A 14,627-nucleotide genomic window follows, 5' to 3' on the forward strand; every position below is an offset into this window, starting at 1 on the left:
CCGATACAAAAACTTTGATTGTTATACTACAAATACAGATTACACAAACGTCTTGATTTTTTTTACTCTAGTATAGAACTAAACCGAGATATGTTCCACCTTGAATTACTAAAAGAAGCACCTGAACAAGCAACTGAGTTTGTAGCGCACATATTTAATAACATCCTAAAAGGAGAAGACGTACCAAAAGAACTGTCTACTCCGTATGTTACTAATATTTATAAGATAGGAGATAGAAAAGTATTCTCTAGGGCGTATGGTAGAATCATTAAACAGTGAATTGAAAACGAATACCAAGATGAAGAAGACCAATGCGGTTCAGGGTTGGCAGATTGTACATGGACAGTATCTTCATACTTAATGGATGGATTCCATAAAAGAATGGCGCACAATATAGAGACTCACCTTGTGTTTATAGATCTGGCATTATAGAAAAGCATAGGATGTTACAAGGAAGATTGATGACAAGGAGGATAAAACTCTGGTCGCAAGCATTGGAAGCTCCTACGGGGCAAAGTTATAGGAAGTGAACTATGAAGACTATTAGAGATAAAGTGAGGAATATTGGTATCAGGCAAGATGTTGGAATTGACATAAGTACATTAGAAACAGTCGAGGTAAAGAGGCTAAACTTTGATAAAGCGATTTTATTTGAAACTACCTCTTAGTGTCTTAGATCATTATACTTTTGGTCCTGTAAAGGTATTCGCGTACCCATTTCAGTCTATCTCTTCGATTTTTTATGGATATGTGTTTTCGTGCAGAGCTATGGTGATACATTTTTCCAGGTTGTAGGCAATTTTCTATAATCTTATATGATGGTAGACTTCCTTCTCGCTTATTCGGTTGCTGCAATCGTACATTCTAATGTCGAGACTATATCTCTTACATGTGCTGATCCGCGATTCCATGATTGCTACGAAGGTAACCAATTACTCGAATAGAGAAACAAACCCAGCTTTCTTTCAGTGAGACTTTGATATGGCCATCGTATCTGAGACCCTTGGAATTACTTCTCAGTTTCTTGGATCATAATTCTTTGATCCGGTAGATATATTGGCGTACGCATATCAATCTTTCTTTTCAACTCTTTGTAGGCATAAGTGTTTTGATGCAGATGCAATTTTTCTGATTATAGGCCATTTTGAATAAACTTGTATTCTGGTATTCTGATTAGCAATTTTGGAAATTAATGGGCTGATTGTAAACTGGAATGCAAGTCATTCCGTCATTCTGAATAACTAACAGTATCAAGATACTTCAAATATAAGTGGATTTGACTTTGTATACTTCAACAAAAAAAAAATAAAACTAAATTTTCTGATATCCCGTGCATAACGCAAAATTCAACAAGATGTATGCTGGTGAAGTTAAATTTTGTAAATCAACGTTATCAGGAGATTTAAAAACAGTTAGTTTTGCATATCGGGATACATTCTATTTTGTCGAGAACAATATGGGTCACAGTATTCAACAACTTTTTCCAGCTTTGTCAATAGCAGACAACTGTTTTGGCGCAAAATTGTTTGTACGTTATCCAGCAGCACGTTTCAGTATGTTTGAGTTTCTTTAAAAAGTTTAGCTTTTTAACTAATATAAAGTTTAATAATAAGATGGTAGAAGAAGAGGTAGAAACGAAAACTAATGTTATTTCTAAAAACCAAATTCAAAAAACATTCAAATTATTATGTTTATTGTTCAAACTTGGAGCCTCACATGCTTCAGTGATTTATCACGACACGAAAATATCCTTGATATCTTAAATATTTGACCTTTCGTATTGCATTGTGATTTGCCAACTAGACGTGGCATTCGCGGGTGTTTCCAAACAGCATCATTGCATTCTTGCGTAGACAATGATTTACTTTTTGACACGAAATTGTTTAATAGAAAGTACTTTTACCATCACATCTAGTAAATTTAAAAACTATAATCAATAAGCATATTAATGACAATTCCTCTATCATTTCATTCTATTATTTAAAATTGAAATTTTCCGATTAAATAATTCAAAAATGATAGCAGTAAATAGAATTTCATTTCTATTTTCAATCCTCAAGGAAGAAAGTTAAATTCCAAACAAGTCATCAGAAATGTTTAAACTTTTAAATTACAAACTCAATTGAATGTACAAAATATACACCAATCATGCTAATATTTTCCTTTCGTGTCCATATGTAGGTGGTTGTTTTAGAAAATGACAAAGCGGCATATTGAGCACTTGCTCAGGGTGTCGAAATAGCGCGGATTAATTGAGTTAGTAAACTCGTGTGACTGAAGAAGTGAAAGATGGCTCAAAGGTATGGTGAAAATGGAGAGAAAGGTACCAACAATAACTGTATGGAGGAAATAAGTTTTCATTTCTGTTTTTGCACGTTCTGATATGCAAATGAATTTATATACGATGACGTGAATTGATGGTGTTTCTGGAAGCGGTTTTACATGTTTAAACAGATAATATCTGTATTTTAAAATTACCTATTGAAACTTTCTTGAATAGAATAAATAGAAACTAACCAATTTTAAAAATATCTTTGTGGAAATAACGTAAATCTTAACCAGGTATGACACATACCTTGATATTAACAGCATACCTTCAACGTTGGGTGTCCCGCTCACGCACAGACGTCCCTCCCATCGTCTTCCCCGAAAAGAACGGAGTCAGAACGCTGGAGCACGAGCAGGTATGCGCATCGGTCTACAAGGAGCTCGAACAGAGGAGGTCCATCGATTAATTGCAACAATTCCATTGGAATTTCTTCGCTGACGTTTCTCAGTGCGGCGTGGTAACGTTTCTTCGTAGTCCCTCGACTTTGGTGAATCACGGTCCAAGTGCGCAGGTAAAATCAGGAATCCATGCCAATCGGTTGTAACGGTTTTCAAAGTGTGACAGATGTGTGGCATGTTATTCTGGAATCGATCCGTACCATATAATCCAAAACGGTATTAATAAACCGTAATTAACCAGATTAGTTATTTTTAGATTAATATATTTATAGCAAAACAAATTTTTCATTTATTTTAACTAAAAAGACAAAGATGTTAAATTGAAAATTAATTTATAACAAAATATGAATGACATTGATAGATATTATTGATGAACATACGATGAATAGCAAAAAAAGTAAGGTTTTCTAAATTGAACGATCATGTAACAAAAGGCACGTTTGTATTTGAGCAGTCACGATTGTCGCCAAAGCCTTTCGTGAGGCGAACACCTGCTGTGTGACAATGAGGACAGTGAACAGGTACATTCGAAGAAGATTCGGCGATAGTTTGTGTTAATATTAGGTACAAGGAAGCGTGCCCGCCCAGGTGTATTCAATGAATGCCCAACGTGTGAGAAGAATACTTTATTGTTAGTGGCTCGTGGATATTTAAGAATACTAAAACGTGTTATATGTTACAATACAAAAATTGTTTGTACTTCGATGGCATCCGGAGAGAGTTTAATGATAAGAATCTTAAAATTTGTATATTTATGAACATTTTGTGAAAAGCCGCAGTATCTTATAAGAGACATCAATGCCATTTTAAACCTTATTATTGGACTTTCCTAAAATTACCGAATGAAAATCGTTACTCGAAAGCCGATTTAACGAATTGAAAATACAGGATTGCAGATATTGCATTAATAATACTTATCCGGTTGATTTCCGTTAAATTTGTTTTTAAATTGCCATCGATAATCACTCTGGTGGGTAAAATATATAACGCTTTAAATCGATTTTGAAGAGATTTCGATATCAGCAATATCTAAGAGGATATGGTACCGCTTTTATTACTGGTAATTACCAGAAATTTTATGAATTATGCATGACTGAAATCTTAAATGTTTATGGATAATATTGATAGAGGGTTTTAGAGCAAAATATAAAGTTCACCTATTAAAATTGACGCTCACTGTCAATTAGACCTTATCAGGTCATTTTATTTTAATAAATATATAAGCCAAAAAGATGAGTTTTAAATTTATATTTTAGATAGTTGATGTAAGGGAATTCCTCTTTTTAGGTTGATGAATGATAACTAACTACAAGTAAGACTGAGTAAGTGTGGCCTCTTTTCTTGAACATCGGTTCAGTCTCAGGCGAGATGTTGTGCATCTCAAGTTAGTTTTTCTTGCATCTCCTTGATCTAGTCAAGCAACTTCTTTAATTGCATGAGGGCCACACGAGGTTGGTTCTCTCTTCGGGTTTTCTTTTTCTTTCACAGAACGGCCAGCTGGTTTAGAAGATGAGAAATCCTAAAATTCACTTTTTTTGCCGGGGATGTCTTTGATTTGGAAATTTAATTCTTGCAGAAGATGAGAATAACTAATTAACATGGCGTTTCTAAATAAGGGAAGTGTCCAAGTAAGGGAAAGTTTGGTATATCACTATTTTGCCACTCCTTTCCTACAAGCAACAATTTACAATACAATAATCTAGGTCCAGAAGGTGTCTGTAACTGAAGTTCTTGGTGCAAATTTGCTAACACCGTAAGGATTGAAAATGTCTTTTCTTGCCAATTTCTATGGTCCATGCACTTTAAACCATTTTGAATAGGAAATAGGTTGTATCAGGTTTTCATCATTCTGTATGGTTTACTATTCGTGTAATTTGATGCGTTGTTTGATATTTTGGCTATGGAAACAACTGTTATGATCAGGACACGGAACTTTTGTAACAAAACGATTTCCCCCCTCCACTCGTTCTCAGAAAATCTTGATTAAAAGAATACCATACTGTTCAGTGGGAAATTAAAATTTCAAGTAAGAAAAAAATTGTATTACCAAAAATTGTTCCTGAAACAATTCTAAACAAACTTTGTCAACAACTTTTTTTGATTTAATCAATAATTAAGGAGATAACCTCAAAATAATAATTTTTAAATTTTTATACATAATTACACTTAGATGGTTAATTAATAGAGATGTAAAAATTTTGTATTAAGATAATTGATTCAAAATCGAAATTGAAACAAATTTTATTTAAAACATTTTTTAATAAAAACAATAATAATTGTTGAGATAATTAATTTTGATAGCATACTATTCAGAGGGAAATTAAAATTTCAAATTAGCAAAAAATTTTATTAACAAACACTGTTCCTGAAGTAATTCTAAACCAATTTTGTTAACAACATTTTTTGATTAAATCAACAATAAGAATATAACCTCAAAAATATTAATTTTTGTAGCATACTGTTCAGTGGGTAATTAAAATTTCAAGTTAGAAAAAAATTGTGTTAACAAAAATTGTTCCTGAAACAATTCTAAACAAACTTTGCCAACAACTTTTTTTGATTTAATCAATAATTAAGGAGATAACCTCAAAATAATAATTTTTCTGTTTTTATACATAATTATAATTAGATGCTTAATTAATAGAGATGTAAAAATTTTTTATTAAGATAATTGATTCAAAATCGAAATTGAAACAAATTTTATTTAAAACATTTTTTAATAAAAACAATAATTGTTGAGATAATTAATTTTGATAGCATACTATTCAGAGGGAAATTAAAATTTCAAGTTAGCAAAAAATTGTATTAACAAACACTGTTCCTGAAGTAATTCTAAACAAATATTGTTAATAAAAATTTTTGATTTGATCAATAATTAAGAACATAATCTCAAAAACATTTGTATATATATATTTTTATATATATTTTTTATTGAGAAAATCGTTTTAGAATTTAATTTAGAACAACTTTTGTATGAAATTTTCTGCTGAGAACGAGTGGAGGGGGGAAATCGTATCGTTTTGTTACAAAAGTTCCGTGCCCTAGTTATGATTCTCCAAGCGAAACGGTAATGTTGGAATTTGAGGATGTGATGGATGATGTATGCTTGACGAATGATTGCATTTTGAAGAGGTTGTGAAGAACTATGTATTGAATCTTGTTGTTTTGTGGAGAGTGGAAGCACGAGGCAACTGCTTATAGATTTAATGGAAGCTGGAATGATTACTTAAGGGTCTGTGAGTGCATTATGATGATAGTTGACTGGTGTGGTTTCATGTTTGATTAGGATTTGTAGGTGATTGAAGTAGTTTACTGGGAGGTTAGCTTTCGTGGTGAGCTTCCATGTGGGAATTAAAAAAATTTTAAAATTCTCTCTACATTGAAATCTTATATACTATTAAATTTTGTTCAAGACTGTTTATCTCCTAAACTGTTAGGAACTATGGAAGGAAATTTGCATTTGTTAGATTTTCATGTAAATTATGGGCAACTGTCATTATTCTGTCTAAAAAAATTATTAATACCTTGTTTTGATTGAAAATACTGAAGATTGTGAACTTTTATAACAAGAAATATTTTATTAGCTATCCATAATTACTATACATTTAGTTGATATATTCTATGCTAATATATGTAATTTGATTGGAAACGATTATTAGTTCAATATTTTCCCTATAAATAAATAAATTAAAAAACAAAACAAATAATAATTAGTCCTGCGCTTCGATTCAGATTTATAAATGGTCAGTATCTCGATTTTTATGCACATCACGTTGATAAAATATATTTTCGATCGGAATGAAAATAAGATTGGACCTTTTATGGGGACGTGTTTACTCGGTTTCTTTTAAAATGCTCGTCTCATTTTCAATAGAGACTACGTTCGGACTATCTTTATTACTAAAATAAACCGTAATTATACGACAAATGAACTTTCATTTCGAAACAAACGCGCCTACACGCCTCGTAGTCTCGTGTCCTAGATTATATCTATTTATTACATGGCGTCTCCTGTTTCTGTGCGTTTTTTTTACGTCTGTCGGTGTCGCCTCGCGATTGGTATAAATGTTTTCTTGTCGCGATAAAGACGTTATGTCTTCATTATATTGTCTAGTGGTTTTCTCTTATTCACCACTTAAAGCACAATCTGACTAGAGTATAATTTTCAAACGATGACAAAAAATTAGCTTGTCGTTAAGTTGATGTAAATTGTTAAAGATGGGAAAAAACTAAATCACCAAGTAAAGTTAATTAAATAGGATTGAGTAGGTAACAGGATTTATATAGAGAATTGTGAAAGTTTTTCTTACTTTCAGTTTAAGATAACGAGGAAGTCGATTGATGATAACATTTTTTTTAAGTTTTCTTATAGAATTAACAAAACAGAAGTGAAATTTATTAGTAATAAAAAATTAATTTAATTTTTCTACTAATCTTTTACTTTTTTAAATTTAATTAACCGAAATTTAACACATGTGTGGTCAACAATTTCTATTTTCGAAAACCTAATTTGTTTGATAAGAGCGGTCACAGATGTGCAGGTTATCGGTTGATAAACCGAATGTCTAAATAAAAACTTATAAAACAAAAAGATTTATGACTAATCACATTCGATAAACATCCAAACGATAAAATCGTCCTATTTTACAGGATCAAACTGAAGAAACTTGTAAAGATTAATAATACACGTGCAAATTCATCTAAATGAAGCGTTTTATCAATATTGGATACCTTATCTACAGCAGAAACGTGATCTTTATGTTTACATTGATAATAATGTTTAGAAATTGCAAAGGAAACGGATGTTTTGAATATTGTTTGTTAACTTTTAAATAAACTAGTAACACTAAACAAATAACAGCATGTTGCGTGTGTGTTTCGAATTTATATAATACATCCGAAGTTCATTCATTAGCTCTCTTCGCTACTTTTACCATATAAATAAGAACGTTAATTAACTCGTTACATCACGTAACTTGAAGTGGGTCATGAATTTTATGCGCTGGAAGTTTTATGTAAATATAATAAAAATGGACCAGCATGTTATTGATCCATTGAATTAACTGTAAGTTGCATTCAATTAATTGGATACATTTCTGATATAATCTGTGTTAAGGTCAATAACCATCTTTACAAATTGAATTCATTTTTAATCAAATTTACTAATATTAGAACAAAAAATTTTCCCATTAATCCCACAATATTAAATTTCAAAGGTATTTTAGAAATTCTTAGAAAAGCTTTTAGTGCTTATTCCAATAAACCGAGATATAAAATTTAAACAACGTACTTTATAAGGTGTTAATCAGTTTGTTGATACACTTACATAATTTAAAATCAAATATTTACACGTTAAGTTAAAAACAAGCACGTTATTCGCCGAATTCATAGTTTTTATCAAATATTCATTTTTATCATTTTTATTTTGTCAAACAGTTTGTCATCAGATTCGATCGAACATGGTCGATTGAGTTTTATAGGTAAGTATTTTAATTAAAAACTAAGTACGAATTTATAATAACAGTTATAAAATATTAAAAATTTCAGATTATACGTTAAGAATTTTTACTAAACTCTATCAACATTAAAGAGATCGCTATTTTAGCCTTCTCTAACTCTCGCTAATATGTTTTTCTTATCCGTTGTTTGATTTTCATTAAAATGCAAATACAAAGTACTTGAACATCTTCGCCTCTTTAATTTCATTGCTATTTCATGTCCATGCTCTCTCGTCTGGTTGCTCTTTCTCTTTTGAAATTCATTAGCATTGTCTTCTTAGCGTTCATAATCAATTTCTTCGACTTTCAAAGCTGACAGGAGAAGAAATGACAAATCATGTGAATATCAAAACGGAAAAAATAAACGTTATCGTTTACGAAATAAATGTCTATAATATAAGATTTGCAATAATATGATAAGAGTACTAGAACTAATGGGAATATCATTGAAAAACTGCATTACGATAATGGAGCTAATCATTGATGTTAATTCCTTTCTGAATTAACACGTAACAGTAAACACTCTGCGAAGTCTTCAACATCACCAGGCCAATTAGGTGGCTAAAAATAACATTCCTAACTGTCCCATCGTAGTTTAAGTTATTACTTTAATTTATTTATAATTCCTTGACGTAGTGTTAAATTTTGCGGAGTGGATCATATTTAGTATGCCATTATCTATCAAGTTCAATGTGTCATCAAATTAGAGGAAAAATCCGCTCCACTCTACAAACAGGATTCCAACACCTTTTTGATCAAATATCATTGTCTAGAATTAATTGGGTAGTGTGGTGAGAAGATCCAAAGTTGTGTTTACTATTTTTGTTGTAACTTAAATTTTGTAAAAAGTTGGTTTTAAGTGATGGACTGATGATGTGATAAAAGCATTTCCGCTATCTGTAGACGAGACGCATGGTAAATATACATATTAAAGTCTTTTTCTGAAATTTTACACCCTACCCTGCCAAGCAGTCTAGCGAAATCTACGCAACCATAATCATATGGTTCATATGTATATAGTTGCAACTTACTATCCGTGCCAAAACTTGAGGTAAAGTTTGTTGAAGTCTATCCCAATGAGCTGGTGTGTGTTCTAGATAGGACGTCGCTCCTTTATTTTACCAACACAAGGAAATAAAGGCGCGACGTCCAGTCTGGAACACACACTAGCACCATCCTTTCCGATTGGACGGAACCTCCCACTCCCCGCATGGCTTCTTTAATTAAAGAATTAGAGAGACATAACTTTGAAAAAATGATAACGCTTTCCGAGAAACGCAATTATTTGACATACACGATTTTACACAAAACTATATGGAATATAGACAAAATAAAACACGCCCCTCATAAAGAACATATCAGACCACTACCTGTTTAAAATAAAATTTTTTTTGTAGGTTAGTTTTTGAGACAGAAAGTCGCAAAGTGGACAACGTTGCCGGCAAGCTCAAAAATCGGGTACTTCTTTCAGTTTCAAAGTACTTGGCATGTAATTCACGAGCAACTTGTAAATAATTTGCACAATTCTTGTCCTTATCAGTCCGAATTCCATAACACATATCTTATCACAATCACTAATACACGCTAACGTTGTTTACAAAGCATTTTGGTTTTAAATTTCAAATCATTTATTAACATTTTCTATGGTGGTAATATTATTCATAGAACTCTGAGTTGTATTTTCTTGTCAATAAGATCAGATTCCTTCAGCTGCAACCATAGTTGCCACAGACTTCCATTTTCGATAATTACGAGTCTTCGTTACTTTTGATTTTCTTCTTCACAAAATAAATCGTGACGAAATTTGTAAATGAACTACCTTTGATGGTGAGACAGAAGTAATTTAACTATATTCTTCATTTGTGTCTTAACAAGCTGATTGTAAGCTTTGTTGTATTCGGAAACCTTCATTTTCATCTCTTGTTTAGTCCAAATGGCTGTTTACTATCAACTGTGGTGGTGATTATCGACAAATCTTAATATTCAATGGACTTATCAATATTTCTAATTGGACAAGACACGTGAGAAGTAGAAGTTGTGGGATAGTTAAAACATTGAGGTTGTTCAAAATTTACTACATCCCATTTTTCAATGTCTGTGTTCAATTTGACATCAGTGAACGTAATCCAAGGTGTATCGTAATATTTACGTATCTATACTTTTTCTTCTTTCTCTTTTTACTTATTAAAGGTGTCAAACAAACTATCCATCCTGTCTATGGTATGTTTATAGCTATATCTAGTAATGTCTATAGTAACACGCACGTACTATAATTGCATTGTCGCTAAGTCATAAACTACGTAAATGAGTCAACACAATTGCTGTAAACACATTAGAGGTTATGGTAAATGCGTGTTATTTACCTCTGTAATGAAAATACCGTTAGGACAGTACTGCAAGAATTTTTACACGGAAATAAACCTCACCAATATACTTTATGGAGTATTTATATGTCTTGTTGGTAGCGGAAGAGTAAAACTTATTTCTTTAAGATGCTCTACTAATACACTTCTACCATTATTAGATTTTAATAATTGAATCTACCAAATTTTTAAAGAATAAATTATAAGCGAAATATTTGCCTAAATGTTGTAAACTTGCAAAGATAAGATACGAAATGGCGCCAATTGAATATTTATTTAATTGGTATGTTTTCTCAATATCAAATATAGAGATATAACAGAAAAATCAGCTATGTAAAATCTGAATATCAAGTTGTAAATTTGTCAGAAATTAGCGCAGAAAAATTTGATTATTACAAAAATGATTCTGAAGATAGTTCAGAAGAAGATGATTGTGATTTTCATGCTACAAGATTTCTCGTTGATGCTGCTTCTGGCACAACTTTTCTTTTAGTGGAGACAAAACATTATAAAATTTGGCTTGCTTATAAAATAATAAATAGTAAACGTTCTAGTTTATGTACACTGGAAAGAGATGTGACCACTCGTAAAAGCCTAATGCTTTATAACACTCTTCTAATTTTCATATTTTTGAAAAATTCTCCACATTGATGCATCTGAGAGCAAAAATGTTACAGACCATTGTGTTAAGGGTACTACAACTTTTGTTGTAAAAGTTTTTCTGTATGATGCTCCGGATACCGATTTTTTTTAACACCCTTCTAATTTTCATATTTTTGAAAAATTCTCCGCATTGACGCATCTGGTAGCAAAAATGTTACAAACCATTGTGTTAAGGGTACAAGTTGCTACAACTTTTGTTGTACAAGTTTTTCTGTATGATGCTCCGGATACCGATTTTTTTAACATTCTTCTAATTTTTATATTTTTGAAAAATTCTCTGAGAGGTTTGAAAAAAAATTGGTGTATCGTTGTTAGAACCGCTTTTAAACCAAGACTCGTGCATTCGTCATCATTGATTATTATTAAACATCACCACAACTACAATCTGGAATAGAAAAGATACACCAAAATTCATTGAGATAAATAACTGCTCAACGTGGAATTACGTCTCCACGATAATGAAGTGGCAAGAAAGATATTTGTTTGTTATCTACAGTTCACAACACTGAGACGGCAACAACTAACAAAGCAGATAAAGATATTATAACTATACCAAAAGTGATGACAGATTACAACGAAATGATAGGAGAGTTTACTGACTATACCGTTATAAGAAAAAGGAGAAAATTTTTTCCACCAACATCAAAACATGATGAGATTTGTTCTTCTGTCATTCGGTCGATGTGGTCATTCCATTTCTACTTTCAGTCCAATACCCAATCATTGATGTTCTTTCTCTTATTCACTTCTTTCTCTGTCTATCAATTTTTTCCAACTATTCTACGCACCATTTTCATTCCTTTAGTTTCTAGCATTCTTTTTGTTTTGGATTTTTCTGGTCGAGTCTCTCCTGCATATGTTAATATAGGTCTAATTACGGTCTTGTATACCCCGGCTTTGGCTTCAGTTCTAATATGTTTATTTTGCCAAATTGTGCCATTTAGGTACGCCACTGTCCTTGCCGGTTTTTTAGCTTGATTCTTTACTTCGGACTCAATATCTGCCTGAATCTGATCGGTGTCATGAAGGTAGTCATGCCTAAATACAGAAGGAAGAAGAAATTTTAATTTAGACCTAATCAAAAGATATCTACATAAATTAATAATATTAAAAATCATTAACAACTAATTTCCTTCTCTCTATCTAGCATTAATTGAAGTAGACATAGAAAGAGAGGGACTTTAAACGGCGTCGATTAGAATTTAAAATGATTCATAAGCAAGCTCGACGCGGTTGCGTTGAGTTCCGTCCGAGTACGATTCAGTCTCGAGAGCGGTTCTTGTGCGGTGCGAGCTGCTCGTCGTTTTGTTCTGCCGCCTTGAAGTCCGTTCAGTTCGTTTCCGAACGTCGTTCGTAAAGAAGTTCTTTAACACAACGTTCTCCGCTTATTTCTTTAGTAATCTGGTTTTGTGTCGAGACTTTTTCATCAATAAATTATTTAAAAATTTTAATATGACTAATTTAGTGGTGGAATAATTATTTTGTGTTAATGCAAAAAAAAAGAATGAGTGGTTTTTAAACGATCCATAAAGGAAAATAGACAGGCTACTTTAACTATTTTCTTTTTTGTGTCATAATTATCATCATCGCCCACAATGTACAACAAAAACGTCAGAGGCAAACAGAAAGGTAATAAATTGCCGCGTCTCGACTCAATTAGCATGACGAAAACGAAGTTCTCTTCTTCTCTCTCGATTTTATAATGTTAGTGGTAGAGGCGTATCTCGCGCGAATACGTATATAATATAAACCTACGTGTGTATAAGAAAATGCGTTTATGTAGGTTGATCGTTTACGCTTTGTTTTGACACTCACAGGCCAAGGAGAACGACGAACACCTGTTTCGACTTCGATCGCGAAATGAACAGGAATTAAATACTGCTGATAAATGAGCTTTCGTGTTGGTTGTTGTTGCCCGCACCGATTTCGAATTGTGTAAGAGACGGATTTTATTAATTATTAAAAATTTAATCATGTTTTTGGTCAGATTTTTGGAATACCTAATTAATTCGAACCAATTTGTGGGACCAATTTGTGCCCATAAAGATAGAAATGGTAAAAAGTGATGTTTAGTTCTAACACTAACATTGTTATACTTCCTAATAAAATTCTGATTTTTTAATTTAAAATTAAGTTTTATTTTAAAGAAATTTACATATATTATATTCTAAAACGGTGTTATAATATAGCACTCAAATCCCACTCATTTGAGTGCTATATTATAACACCGTTTATAACAGTTTTTATTTACAATAAACTACAGCTGCTTTATCGTTGCGAGGTTGGAGGAATGTTGTTAGTGATAAGAAAATTAACTACGCGCCTCGTCCTACTTTGACTAGGAGACTTATTTCGCGTGTGGATTTAATTTAAAAGGCAAATGCCGTAATGTTATGGTTCAGAGGAACGCGCGTCGCTTACGGTTATGCTAAACGGCTAGAAAAGTTGTGTGTGGGATTGTTATTAAAAAAAAGAAACAGCCGTGAATTACATAATTATATAGACAAAGATAATGTGTTTGTGAGTGTTGTCGTATAATGACGAAATTGAACACTTTTCGTAAAAATTGTGCAAGGTTACAAATTCCGTACAAAATATTTAATTATAAAATAAATGAATGGTTATTTTTTATTAGTTGTATGTTTAACAATATGAATCAACATTGGTAGTTACCGGAAATGTATACAATAAAATTGAAAATAAAATCTTGTTGAAAAAAATTAAAAATCTCAGTAGATAATGACTTTACAGATTATAAAAGCTCTCGTAAACGATCGTTTAAACACCCTTCGTAATTTACATAATTCCTTGTAGCTTTGTTATTATTATCTAATTTATCAATGGTATTGTTAAAACAAGTCATTTATTATCCGTTATATGACTGAGCTATTTTGCCTGTATCGTCATTCTAATTTAATGAGAATCAGCCGCTGTCAAAGTCACAAATATGAGTTTGATCCCATCTTAAAGACACGGCTGGTGTTGGCCAGGTGTCTCTTTGTTTATTTATTTCAGTATAAAGTAAATTCATGTTGGGAACAATATAGTGTGTAGTTGAGGAATTTTATTGAACTAGACGTGATTATGCAACACATTTTAGATGGTGTTTTCCACAAATTTATGCATTCATCAAAAATATTAGATTTCAGTTGGAGGATGCACGCAAACCTACTCTTTCAAGTACGCCCAAAGAAATCAGTAAGGAACGAGTTGAGCCAGTTGAAGTCACTATTGTGGAAAATTTGATTGTTTTCTTTGCAGTGTGCGCTATACGTCCATATAATTAGAGTAATACTTCTGAATTAATCCGCAAATTTTTCAACCCAACCCAACTGTGCCTGACAAAAACTGCAGCACCACGTTTATTTTTGAACAA

At 31.9% G+C, this 14,627-nt stretch overlaps 1 protein-coding gene across 5 annotated transcripts in view; it reads left to right on the plus strand.

The window, feature by feature from the left end:
- The window catches only part of LOC111425859 (Guanine nucleotide exchange factor in mesoderm), a 124,006-nt gene that overhangs the window by 85,097 nt on the left and 24,282 nt on the right, over positions 1-14,627 (plus strand). Inside the window, exon 1 of one of the 5 annotated variants that reach the window (XM_071194282.1) lies at positions 8,121-8,207. The exons of 3 other annotated variants lie outside the window; for them this stretch is intronic. Coding sequence is in view for 1 of the 2 variants with exons in the window: in XM_023060145.2 (XP_022915913.2) it covers positions 12,847-12,880 (34 nt within the window). In the remaining variant the exon portion in view is untranslated. Of the gene's footprint in view, positions 1-8,120; positions 8,208-12,526; positions 12,881-14,627 lie in introns of those variants that run through there. One more of the 5 variants, XM_023060145.2, reaches the window with a different exon arrangement.

The sequence above is a fragment of the Onthophagus taurus genome, chromosome 2 (assembly GCF_036711975.1).
Source record: "Onthophagus taurus isolate NC chromosome 2, IU_Otau_3.0, whole genome shotgun sequence".
In the NCBI taxonomy this organism is placed as follows: Eukaryota; Metazoa; Arthropoda; class Insecta; order Coleoptera; family Scarabaeidae; genus Onthophagus; species Onthophagus taurus.